This window comes from Spinacia oleracea, chromosome 3 (assembly GCF_020520425.1).
Source record: "Spinacia oleracea cultivar Varoflay chromosome 3, BTI_SOV_V1, whole genome shotgun sequence".
Classification (NCBI taxonomy): domain Eukaryota; kingdom Viridiplantae; phylum Streptophyta; class Magnoliopsida; order Caryophyllales; family Amaranthaceae; genus Spinacia; species Spinacia oleracea.
In genome coordinates this window covers 48,690,708-48,703,085 of record NC_079489.1, presented here as the reverse complement: position 1 = coordinate 48,703,085, position 12,378 = coordinate 48,690,708, and the positions used below count along the sequence as shown (strand labels likewise).

At 37.2% G+C, this 12,378-nt stretch overlaps 1 protein-coding gene across 1 annotated transcript; it reads right to left on the bottom strand.

Annotated features, from left to right (window-relative positions):
• Positions 1–7,128: 7,128 nt before the first annotated feature.
• Positions 7,129–8,130, bottom strand: LOC110793986 (uncharacterized). Its single transcript, XM_021998931.2, has one exon. The coding sequence runs from the start codon at positions 8,128–8,130 to the stop codon at positions 7,129–7,131; it is 1,002 nt and encodes a 333-aa protein (XP_021854623.2).
• Positions 8,131–12,378: the final 4,248 nt, after the last annotated feature.

The following is a 12,378-nucleotide window of genomic DNA, read 5'->3' as shown; positions in this document are numbered from 1 at the left end:
AAAATCAAAGGATTGGTTTTCCGTTTTCCCAAAAAATAGAGATGTGCTGGATTTTCCTTCGTTTTACGTCCTATAAAAACAAGGGGGTTTTCTCGTTTAGCTAATCTTAAAAATGAGAATCTTTTAAAACGTTTTACCTCGTGATTGGGCTTGGCCAGGCCTAGTTACACTTTATAGCTTTGATTTCGAAAACATCTTTAGATACTTCCAATGACAAAGTGAGGGAGTTTCTATACTATCGGTTAACAGATTCCAATGACACGTGAGGAATGTGTTAACGCTTCAAGTGATGACCCTTAAGTCAAATGTTATCACTCGGGGGCTCGTGAGACCCTCGCAAAACAGGTCACATACACCATGGCTTGTATGACGCACTCCGTCTAGTACGTTGACCATCGTCTCATCCCGAGACTCGGTCAAAGTGGGGGCTAACTGTAGACACCTACTTTTGTCCCCATTCCCGAAAGGGAAGGTTCGATGATGAGAACATAAATCTCCACTTGGCAACGCATCTCCTATAAAATAACGAATCTCAATCACCCTTTTCATTTCAGCCAAAACTGCTATTTATGGAAACCTGCTAAAGATAGTAACTGCCGTAAAAGGTAGTTGTTAAAAGTGAAAAAGTCATAAAAGATAGAAACCTGTCAGAATTAGGTGTTGCACTCCAACATAAATCCTAAAAGACATAGAATTTGCATTCCTGATATAATTCGAAAATAAGCGTCACGTATGAACTAAATTCCTAACGAACCTAGAGTTCGTAACGGGCCCTGACGCATTCCGTCATAAGTTAATACGCGCTAAAAGACTCGGATAAATCTCCCAAAAGGCTCCGTGTTCTAAGAGTCCAAATCTGACAAGAACTCGGCCCATATCACATTTTCAACGCCTAGCCCTGGGCGCCGAAATTAATGGCGCCCAGCCCTGGGCGCTCAAAATGCCTGGGGCCGTTTTATTTCCGGATTCTTTTTGGATTCGTATTCTAAAAATCTATCTTTTCACAAACTCTTTCCCTATAAATACAGCCTCAAAACCGACGTGAAAAGGACACACACAACACACAATTCCATACCTGAGTATTGACTCTAGCCTTAAGCCTAGCCTCACGCTGCGAAATTGATCCGGCGTTCTGTCGCAATCGACCCAAAAGTTGAACAGAACGCATCCTGCCCCTTGTAGATGATGAATTAAGCCTAAATACTAGAACACTGCTTAGAAACGCGAGATTCGTTAAATAAAAGGAGAAATAGCAAAGCCAAGTGGTTAGTTTTCTGAGAACCGTAACGCACCTCTCAAGGGTGCGTTGTAATGTGTCCCTTATATGATTTAATCGCTTTCATCACCCTTTTATAAAATTGTCAAACTATTAACTTGATTGATCTATCACGCCTAATAAGATAATACCTTGGACAATTGAATTATCATGCCAGGTACCTTAAATCATTGTAAATAAGATAATCACGATCGATTTAGTGTTATGTATTGCATATTGCTAAAATCAATTCAGAATAGTTTAATAGTTTAACGCATGTCCCTTCAATTATTTATGCTGAGCTAGTAAGGATAACCTACCTCTGGAGTTATCGATGAGCACTCCTCTTGGTAGTTACAGTCCCCCGAACTCTCAATCTCTGCCCTGCGGGTGTACGTTGAGCGATCCCCACACCAGGGATCACAAGGGAACCTATGGCCGCCGTGGTCGAACATAATTGCACTCCCTTTATGTCACGATAACCGGGTTTTGTCAGTTTTTCTCATTGTCGTTAAAAACTGAATGGCGACTCCTATATTACTAGTCGATTGGGTGTAAACTCACAGGAAATCTAACTACACTTGATCTGACGACGTCACGCCCACGAGGGACGAGGTCACGCATTAGCCTCGTGCTTTTTCGACCCCCTCACAGTATCTTTTTGGAAAGACAACAAATTTCCAAAATGACAAGTGGGAGAAAAGTAGACCTCGAAGAACTTTGAGTCGAACAAAAAACTTAAGAGAATAATCAAGATGGTATTCAGGTAGAAACTCATAGATCTTTAGAAGTATCCGGTGAGGTTCAAGAACCAACTGGAGTTGTTACCCCGCGTAGATCGCAAAGGTATAGGTCTCAGCCAGAAATTCTATTGCTAGAAAGTGATGAGCCTACGACTTACAAACAAGCTATGACGAGCCCTAGCTCCAAGAAATGGCTAGAATCCATGCAATCTGAAATAGATTCCATGTCTGAAAACCAAGTTTAGGATTTGGTCGATTTTCTAGATGGCTACCAAGACATAGGAAGCAAATGGGTTTTGAAGTTAAAAAAAGGACAAGGACAGGAAACTAGAAGTTTTTAAAGCTAGATTGGTTGTAAAAGGATACATGCAAGTCCACGGTGTGGATTATGAATGAAAACTTTTCACCAGTTGCAATGCTAAAGTCTATTCGGATAATGTTAGAAATCGCTGCATATTATGATTTTGAAATATGGAAAATGGATGTCAAAACCGCTTTCTTAAACGGCGTTGGAACAGAAACTGTGTTTATGACACAGCCTGAGGGTTTTTAGGATCCAAAGAATGCTACAAAAGTATGAAAGCTTAAGAAGTCTATTTATGGATTAAAGCAAGCATCAAGGAGCTGGAATATATGTTTTGATGAAGCTTACTAACTTTGGCTTCATAAAAAACGCAGATGAATCTTGTGTAGGTTCTTCCCCATAAATAGCATAGACATATGGTGCTGCATGGCGAGTTTCGATTATAAGGGACATATGTGTAACGAAGTTCTTCGACTTTATCTGATAGCCTATCACACGTATTGTATGGGAGAGCATGTAATGTATGTATTTCTTTGTGGCCCAAACCTAGGCGATGCTAAGTATTTCGATTTGAGTGTACTTGGCCTCATACTCGAAAAGATTTTTTCTCAAATAGTATACGGGATTTTCTTTGCCATCGATTTCTTGGGCGATTATTACCTCAACTGCTGAATCAATCGTAGTAAGGTAGAGCCTGAGTGGAATGCCTGAGATTGCCTCAAATTATCTTGTTCTCTATCAGGCACCGCAACAAGGTACACACTGGATTTAACACTGGAGGATTTGAAAGATAGACATTGATGGTGTCAAATTCTTGCTAACAGTCTTTGTCCCATACCTTAGGCTCATTTTTGCAAAGTTTGCGAAATACCGGCTTACAGATCATGGTGAGTTTAGAAATGAATCGAATGATGTATTATAATTTTCCAAGGAAGCCTCGACTCTCCTTTTCATTTGTAGGCGGTTCTATGGGCAAGATTGCCTTGATTTTGGAAGGATCAACCTCTATTCCTCGAGAACTGATAACATACCCTAGTAACTTATCTGACGTTACCCCGAATGCACATTTCTGCCGGTTAAGTCGCATGTTAAATTTCCTGAGCCTATCGAAGAGTTTTCGAAGTACTGTTGTATTCCCCTGTCGATATTTGGACATGACAATCATATCGTCAACATAGACTTTAGTTTCTCTGTGAATCATATCACTCATGATAGATGTAGTTGTTCTTTGATAAGTAGCCCCCACGTCCTTCAGTCCGAACGGCATAACTGTATAGGAATATGTACCCCACTGAGTGATGAAGGATTCTTTTCTTTATATCCTCCTCCGCCATGGGAATTTGCTTGTAGCCTGCATACCCTTCCATAAATGAGAGTAAGGCATGGTCTGCTATGTTATCAACTGTGAGGGGGGCCGAAAAGACGTGTTTAGAATCTCTTCATTCTTTTCCTCGCGTACTGACAATCAATATTAAGTAAACAAGGACTAACTGGGTGGTCGTAGCCTCCTGTTTACTAGACCATGAAGTCGTCATTCAGTTTTCAACGACGATGAGGAAAACTAATAAAACCCGGTTATTGTGATACGAGAGTAACAACCAAAACTCAGGCTCACATATTTGACCACAACGGCCTTAGATTCCCTTGTGATCCCTGGTGTGGAGATCGCTCAATATACATTCGTAGAGTAGAGATTGAGGGTTCGGGGGACATTTACTAATACAGGGAGTGCCCAACATTAGCCCATGTGACGGTACTTACTAGTTCAATGTAACGATGACGGGACATGCGTTAGACTACATTACTAATCTAGATTGATTTTAATGCACACGTATTACCTAACAAGCATCAATAGGATGATTTTAGATTAACTTAAGGAGCCTAGAATTAATCTGGATTGTCCAAATAATATCTTATTAGGCGTTATAAATAATCAAATTATGTTAACAGTTTATAAGGGTGATTAAAGAAATTAACAGAATACGTCACGTTATAATATAGTTTAGGCTATATTGCGGTTATCAGAATCTAACCACTTGTCTTTGCTTGTTTTCCTTTTCCGCAACGTACTTTCCTCGACTTGACTTAAATTTTGGGTAAGATCCATAGCTTCCTTTAGGGTAGGGAATTGGCTATACCTTCAACACTAACTGGGATGATTTGGATGCTTAGATGGACAAAGTTATGGTTAACAAAGAGTTAATACATCAGAACTCTTATGAATACGAGACGATTAGGAACGATTACGAGGACGTATTGAAGGTATAGTCTTAAGATTCGAACTTGGGTATAGTATCAAGGTTAGATGTGGTGCCCTTAATCCGGTGGTTTAAGGCCCTATTTATAGTAAAAAGTTCCGGAATGGAAGAAGTTGATATTTTATCAATGTGGGTCATTTGTCCTAACTCCTTTCACTTTTGCACTCTTTTCTTTGTTGTTTCCAACTAGAAGTTCCAACAGTTTTCCCATTTTGGGTACAGGTCGAGTTCGGGTTGATCATATTCCGGTAGGATTCAATTTCAGGTTTGGGTCTTATTTTGTCGGGTTTAAGCCAATTTTGTAGCAGGTAATTTTGGGTTTAGCTCAAGTTTGGATTAGATGAATACCCGGCCGATTAAACTTCAGGTCGGATCATTCTCGGAGACGGGTCAAGATCGTGTCCGATTATTATCGGTCTGTTCAAGTTTTTAGCCTATGATTTTTTTTTCATATTGTGAAATTAATGTTCAAATTATTTCAAATTTGAGTTTTATTCAAATCGATCAGGTCATTGACTTATGGGTTCTTGTCAAATCAATACATATACAAAGTATAACTGATTTTCATCTCTAAATGTCAAAATTTTAAAAATAGTTGTTTTGATATTAGTTTTACAAGTTTCAGTTGTTTTGAGTTGGTTTAAAGAAGATTCGGGTCAAATTGAGGTTTGGAGTTATTTAGCTTGGTCGATGACAAGTCAAGTTATCAACATGTCGGGTTAAATCGGATAACGGGTCGCCACAGGTCAAGTCACTAACATGTTGTGTCAGGTTATGATCGGGTTTAGATCATCATCGGGTCGGGTGTCGAATCAGAGTTTGATATTGTCTAGTCGGGCCAGTTATGTTAGTCATCTTTCGTTCGAGTGTCGGGTTCAGGTTCGGGTCATACATTATCGGGTCAAAATTGGTTATCGGGTCAATTCTTGTTTTAACAATATTATGCTCTCGGACGGTTATAGTCCAGGTAGGTTCAAGCCGGGTTCCTGGATCGGGCCAATTTTTGACGGCTTACTTACATTTACTTCACCAATAAATACTCCGTGTAAAGTATAAACTAACAAAAGCCCTAGATCTTCGCCATAGTTCACTTACGTTGAGAAAAATGAGTTCTGTTAAATTTGAGTAGTAATACATAATACTATGTAGGATAAATTTAGAGAAAATAAGGATTGTCCACATCCAATTTATTTTAATTAAATTACATCTATCTATTACTTTATATTAAAACAACGGTTTTTTCATGAAATGCCCCTGAGGTTTGCAATAATGCACCAAATACACCTGCGCGTTTCAAAATTCATAAAATACCCCTATTTACTCAAAACTGTTCACCAAATACCCCTATTATGACTTTCCGTTAGTCCTCCGTTAAGTCATGTTTAAAATTCATAAAATGCACCTAAATATAAAGGTTTTGCATAGTATACCCCTATTTTTAAAGTTCTTTGCACCAAATACCCAAACTTCATAATTTGAATCCAACGGCTAGTTTTAATACAATATAGCCGTTATGTTCATGCTGCCTATAAGTAAGGTTGTTGTTCACTTGACTTGCTCCATGTTTAGCCCTCTATTTCCTAAATAGCCATGAGTTCTAATTCAAAAACCGGATCCTCTTCCATCCCAAATTTGTCATACCTAAGAGTTCCAAATAAAAACTGCAATTGTGGGAGAAGATTTGCAATTAGGAGCTCGGAAACGGCTAAAAATCCGCAAAAGCTTTACTACAAGTGTGATCCTTGTGATAATTTCAAGTGGTGCAAAGGTTTTGTTGAGCAGACATTTGATGAAGCTCAAAGCAAGGAAAACAGAGCTGATGAAAACAGGGGAATGCAAGAAGAAAACAGGGGAATGCAAGAAGGAAGCAGGGGAATGCATGAAGAGTTGAAGCTATTGAAGAAGAAACTGAAACAACAGAAACAACAATTCAAGTTTGCAATAAAAATTGGTATAATAATGTTTGCATTTTTAATTTGGATAGCAATGAAGTAGAGTTGTAACAAATTTCAAGCAATAACATGACTTGTTTAAGCATATGAGCTTTACAAAAACTGATTTCTAAGTGGACAAATGCCACTGAAACTGCACAAAAACATCTTGTCTAAGCACTTGTTTTCTTTCCAAAAAGTGATACTAACTGTGCACCTACAATTCACCAAAAAATTCCTAAATTTTAACTTTGTGCATGGTTAAGTTGCTGTGTTTGCTCTTTTCCTCCCTCTTGGACCCCCTTGTGATGTACTTGCTCCTGCTGCTGCTGAAGTGCTTGGTCCAGTGCTTGGTCCTCCATTCTTACATGTCCTTGAGTTATGACCAAACTCCCTGCACTTTCCACATTTCACATTGTTGTTCCTCTTCCCCTTCCTGGGTTCATTTGGTCCTCTCTTTCTCTTCTTAGCAGGTCTGTCATCTTGTCTTTTGATGACTGGAGGCTGAATGGTAGGGAGAGAAAAGTTAGGCCACTGTGTTGGGTCTGACATGGGGTGAATGTGGTCTGCATATGTAAGCTTGTATGCAGCAGACTTGAAGAATGGGGAGACAAAATCAATGGGGTTCAGCCTTTGGTCACAAATGGTGTGTTTGTGGTGATGGGTTGGGTTGCTGTGGTGGTGGGATGGGCTGATGTGTTGTTGGGGTGGGTTGCTGTGCTGGTGGGATTGATTGTTCTGGAGTTGGGGTGGGTTGCTGTGGTGTTGAGGTGGGCTTTTTTGTTGGTGGGGTGGGTTTTTTTGCCTTTGGTGTGGCCTGTTTTTTAGTTGGGGTGGGTTGATGTGGTGGGATTGATTGTTTCTCCTTTGGTGTGGGCTGTTGTGGTGGTGGTGTGGGATGTTGTGGTGGTGGATTGGGAGCTGATGAAGAGGGTCTCCTCTTAGGGGTCAGTTTCTTGGCTTTAGGAACCTTAGGAGCTTTAGGAACCTTAGGAGCTTTTGGAGTAGTTGGCTTGACTTTGGCCTTTTGTTTTGGTTTAGGAGAAGAAGGTTTTTTGTAGGGTGAAGATTCTTGTGTGGGTTGTGGTTGAGAGGCTCCTGGAAACACCTCATCAGCACCATCCTTGCTTATAATCCTCACATACTCAGTGCTTAAGTCCTCACAATCAACCACAGGCACCTCCACAGCTACTGTGTACTCCATTTGTTCCTGAAGTTCCCTTAAAATGTCCTCTCTCTCCTGTTTTTTCCTCATTTCCTCTTCCTCCTTTCTTTGAGCCCTAAGAAGTTCATCTTGTCTCTCTTTGAGCTTTCTCTCACTCTCCTTCCTATGATGCTCAATTGTGGCAACAACATTTCTAAACACCACTCCTGGTTTGTTTGTACCCTCAACCCATATTTCAGCAGTGTCCTTACCCCAATTCCATCCCCACATTAGCTTCATTGTCTTATCATCTACCAACTCAACTCTACCACAGGGAGACTCAATAAACAGGGCAAATGTACTAGGTAAAAACACATCCTGCCTAACAGATTCCTCAAAAATATCCAAAAACAACCTCAAAAGACGATACTTTTCCATGTGATCTGTAACTCTCACATCAAAGCTATGTGATCCATGATGCAATAACAACCACATTGCAGTCATCCTAAAGGGAAAATTTAAGAAAAAAAACATGAATTTCGATTCAACCAACAACAATTCATCAATAAACAACCACAATCATTATCACAATGAAATTCAACAGGTCACAATCACAACTTACAACTAACCAAACAATTATTCACAACAAATCCAAGGAATAACTAACTTCTAACCAATCAATTAATCTCAACTGACAATTGCAAAAAATCACTGACAATTTCGCAAAACCCTAACCCTAATCAATTCGTGAAAAAAATTGTACTTTACAAGCAAAATAAATCAGCGAAGAAGGAATTTTTACCTTGAAGTAGATAATCCAACTTCGAAAATGGCCCTTGTTCGTCCACTGCACCTGAAGCTCTAAATCGCCTCCAAGTTCCCCCCTTTTTGTCGCGAATTCAGCAAACGAACACCCACGAACTCGCCAAAGAGAACGCAACAAATTTCACTAAATTCTTGAAGATCTACCCAGAATTTTGTCAGTTACAGTAGAATTGATGAGGGTTGAAGAACAGGGGAGAGGAGAGAGAAAGAAGAGAAGTTGAGAAGCTTTTTTTTTTTTTGGGAATTTCAGTCACAGTAGTTACCTAAATCGCGCCAAACAACATTTAACGGCAAATTGGTAAAACATCACTAACGGCAAGCTAACGTCCGTTAAATCCAAGAGCATTTAATGAACAGTACGGAACTTTAGGGGTATTTTATGAATTTTGAAACGCGCAGGTGTATTTGGTGCATTATTGCAAACCTCAGGGGCATTTCATGAAAAAACCGTTAAAACAAACACCATAAATGACATATGTCATTTTCTGGTGTAAAATTTCCCGCCTAAAACATTTTCCTAAATTAAATATATTTTTTATTTTATTTTTATTCTATACCCTTTTTATAAACTCTCTATGTATGGTAATAATAATTTTGATAAATGCTTTTTGATAATATATTAGTCAAATAGTTACATTAATAATGGAAAATAAATTCACTCGATATATCTGTCAAATTAGCATATTACACATATATAATATGCATATTAGATGAATAAATTCAAATGAGTATGTTCAAAAAAATTTATGATTATGCAGTAGTTTGGGGATGTTTAGTTAAATATTTTGTAAAAAAAATGATCATAATCCGTGCGTGCGCGGGATCTAATCTAGTATAGGGTAAATTTAGAGAAAACAAAGATTGTCCACATCCAATTATTTTAATTAAGTTAAAATTTGTAAAGTTCAGATAAGCAAAAATTTCATGCGATAAAACACTCTTTACTTTTAGTTTACAAAATGTCTTGCATGCACAAGGTGTACAATAAATTTATTGTACACCAACATAACTTTTACCTAGGTTTCTCTAACTTTTATATTATTAAAAAAAATAGATAAATATTTTAAAGGGTTAAAATGATTAATTTTATACATTATTAGTAACTTTGAAGAAATATTTTTTATTAAATTGAAAAATTTTATCACTAAAAAATAGATAACTTTTACATATATAAGGATAATTTTTAAGAATTTTACGTTAACTTTAAGTTTGATGTATAATATTTATCGTACACCCCCTGTAAATAAGAATTTGGGTTTAGCTTATTTTAGGAGATTATTAGAGACAAATTAGTCCTAAACCTGTAAACTCTAAAAAGCAAAGTTCTTACCATTAAAAAACGTAAATCAAAATCACAAAATTGGTCATATATGTGTATTCGTTCTTTTTAACTATTGGAACAAAGTAATTTGGTTTTAGTAGATCATGGGGGGCAAATTAGTCCAAAAAGAAAATATGTTAGTGATCAAATTAAAAAGGAAATTTTGTAATTATTAATCCAACCTTTGCCCGTTTTTCTTTAATTAAGCCTACTTATGCGATATTTCTAAATAATCCAACCTTTATGACCCAACTACTATTATTAAGCCTGGATGACCGGTTACCTGCTACAAAGTCAAGGAAAGTTTGTAATTATTAATCCAACCTTTGCCCAATTTTCTTTAATTAAGCCTACCTATGCGATATTTCTGAATAATCCAACCTTTATGACCCAACTACTATTATTAAGGCTAGATGACCGGTTACCTGCTACAAAGTCAACGTGAAAAACGTTGACAACCTAAAGTTGGTTTCCCTTCTAAAATATTGGACACGTCATCATCACTTACCACCTAAACAAGGATTTCATTTTTTTTTTCAAAAAACCCTTAACCCTTCTCTTCTCTGTACCGTGTTTCAATTCCTCTCTCCTCCATTACTGTTGCTTCAACCACAATTGTACTGGTTCATGACATCATCATCGATTTTCTTGTGGAAATAGGTGACTTCATCCACGCGCATTCAAATTTCGTCTCCAAAATCGTACAATTGAAGATGAACTTACGAACCTTAGCGTTTTTGTTCCTTTTTTGGTAAATTTTGAATTTTGGGCTTCCTTGATGGTCAGTTCGTAAAAACCCGAGTTGTTGCAATAATATAGTTTTTTTTTTTTTTTATGTTGTGGGATGTTGGTTATTGTGGTCTTGTTGAAAATTTATAAAGAAAAAATAACATTGAATTTGAAGATGATCCAGATCCAACAGGCAATTGCTTTACCCCAGCCATAGCAATTGCTGATTATTTTTGATGAACTTCGAATGGAGAGGTATGACCGTATGAGGGATCGACAATGGTGGAGAAGAGGTAGAAGAGAAATAATGGAGAGGAGTGCAGAGATGAAGCAGAAAATCGCAGAGGAGAGAGGAACGAAAATTAAAATAGCAATTAAAGAAAATAAGGGGAAAAAAATTTTAAAAAATAATTATAATTGTTATATGCCACGTAAGGGTGAATACCGCCTATAGCAGGTTAGTAAATTGTTAGGCTTAATAATAGTAGTTGGGTCATAAAGGTTGGATTATTTAGAAATATCGCATAGGTAGGCTTAATTAAAAAAAATCGGACAAAAATTGGATTAATAATTACAAATTTTCCAATTAAAAAATGATAACACAAAATCACATGACATCCTCTTCCTGAGTACACACGTGTGGCCTTGAAAGTATGGAATGGGAGTGTAGTCTTGTGGGCCCAATAGCACGTACTTTACTTTTTTTTTTTTTTAGGGATAGCACGTACTTTACTCAAACAGGATAATATTATTATTTATTAGTGTTACAAATACTCCTAATTTTGAATTTATTAAATTACTTACAGTTTCATTAAATTATCAAAATAATCAGTGTCCCAAAAATACTTGATTATAATGAGAGCAACTTAAATGTATACAGAGTAAATATATAAACTAAGTACTCCGTAAAAGAGAGAAATTTGATAAGCAGAGAGGGAACAACAAACTGAAGCCCCCGTGGGTAAAGGGCCCACAGAGAGCGTGCCGTTGTTAAAGTGCCAGCTAAGTAATCTTGACTAGCTAACTTCATTTTCATTTTGGTTTGACTAAACTCTTTTCTTTTTTTTCTCTTTTCTTATTTCTTCATTCATTTGATTTGCTTTGCCACCTTGGACTCTTCTTTTAGTTTGACCGGGGAACATTTTTTCAAAGGTTTTTTTCACCAAAACACTTTTCGCTCATTTTCCTTTTGGTCATCCCATTTCGAATATTGACATTAGTCATTTAGTCAAAATATTAAAATTTTATAACTTTTATTATACAAAATGTATATTGACAAATGCGTTCAAAGCAAATGAGAGAACTTTCAGGGACAGAAGAAGTATGAGATTTACATCAATACATATAAATCTACGTACTTTTTATAATCGGATTTTTCATGAAATACCCCTGAGTTTTGGCGTAATTCACCAAATGCCCCTCGACTTTCAATAATACATAAAATAACCCTATTTCAATACTTAATACACGAAATACCCTTATGACGTCATCAACACTAATTAGCCAAATTAATCCACACATTAACCCATTTTTTCCAATTAATTCACAAACTCCTAATTAACCTATTTTTTCTTTTTCTTTTTTCTTTACTCTCCTTCCCCATTTCTTCTTCCAGTTTCTAATGTCGATTTCCCATTCTTGCTTCTTCTTCATGAAGGAAGCAATTTAACATCACTCAGTCCTTAATCCCCAATTCCAAAAATCCTAAATTTATATCAAATTCAGCATTAACAACTTTAATTTATCCTCAAATCTCACCTCACGGCAAGCTTTTGCTGCTGATAATCTCTCTCCTCCCCCGTAATCTCCCCAGGCAATTGAAGCTCAACCCACTAATCTTGGTCTCCTTAATTCTTCCCCCTTTTCGC

What these genes read in the sequence shown, in the direction of transcription:
- LOC110793986 (XM_021998931.2), bottom strand. Translation starts at nt 8,130, where the DNA reads ATGTGGTTGTTATTGCATCATGGATCACATAGCTTTGATGTGAGAGTT.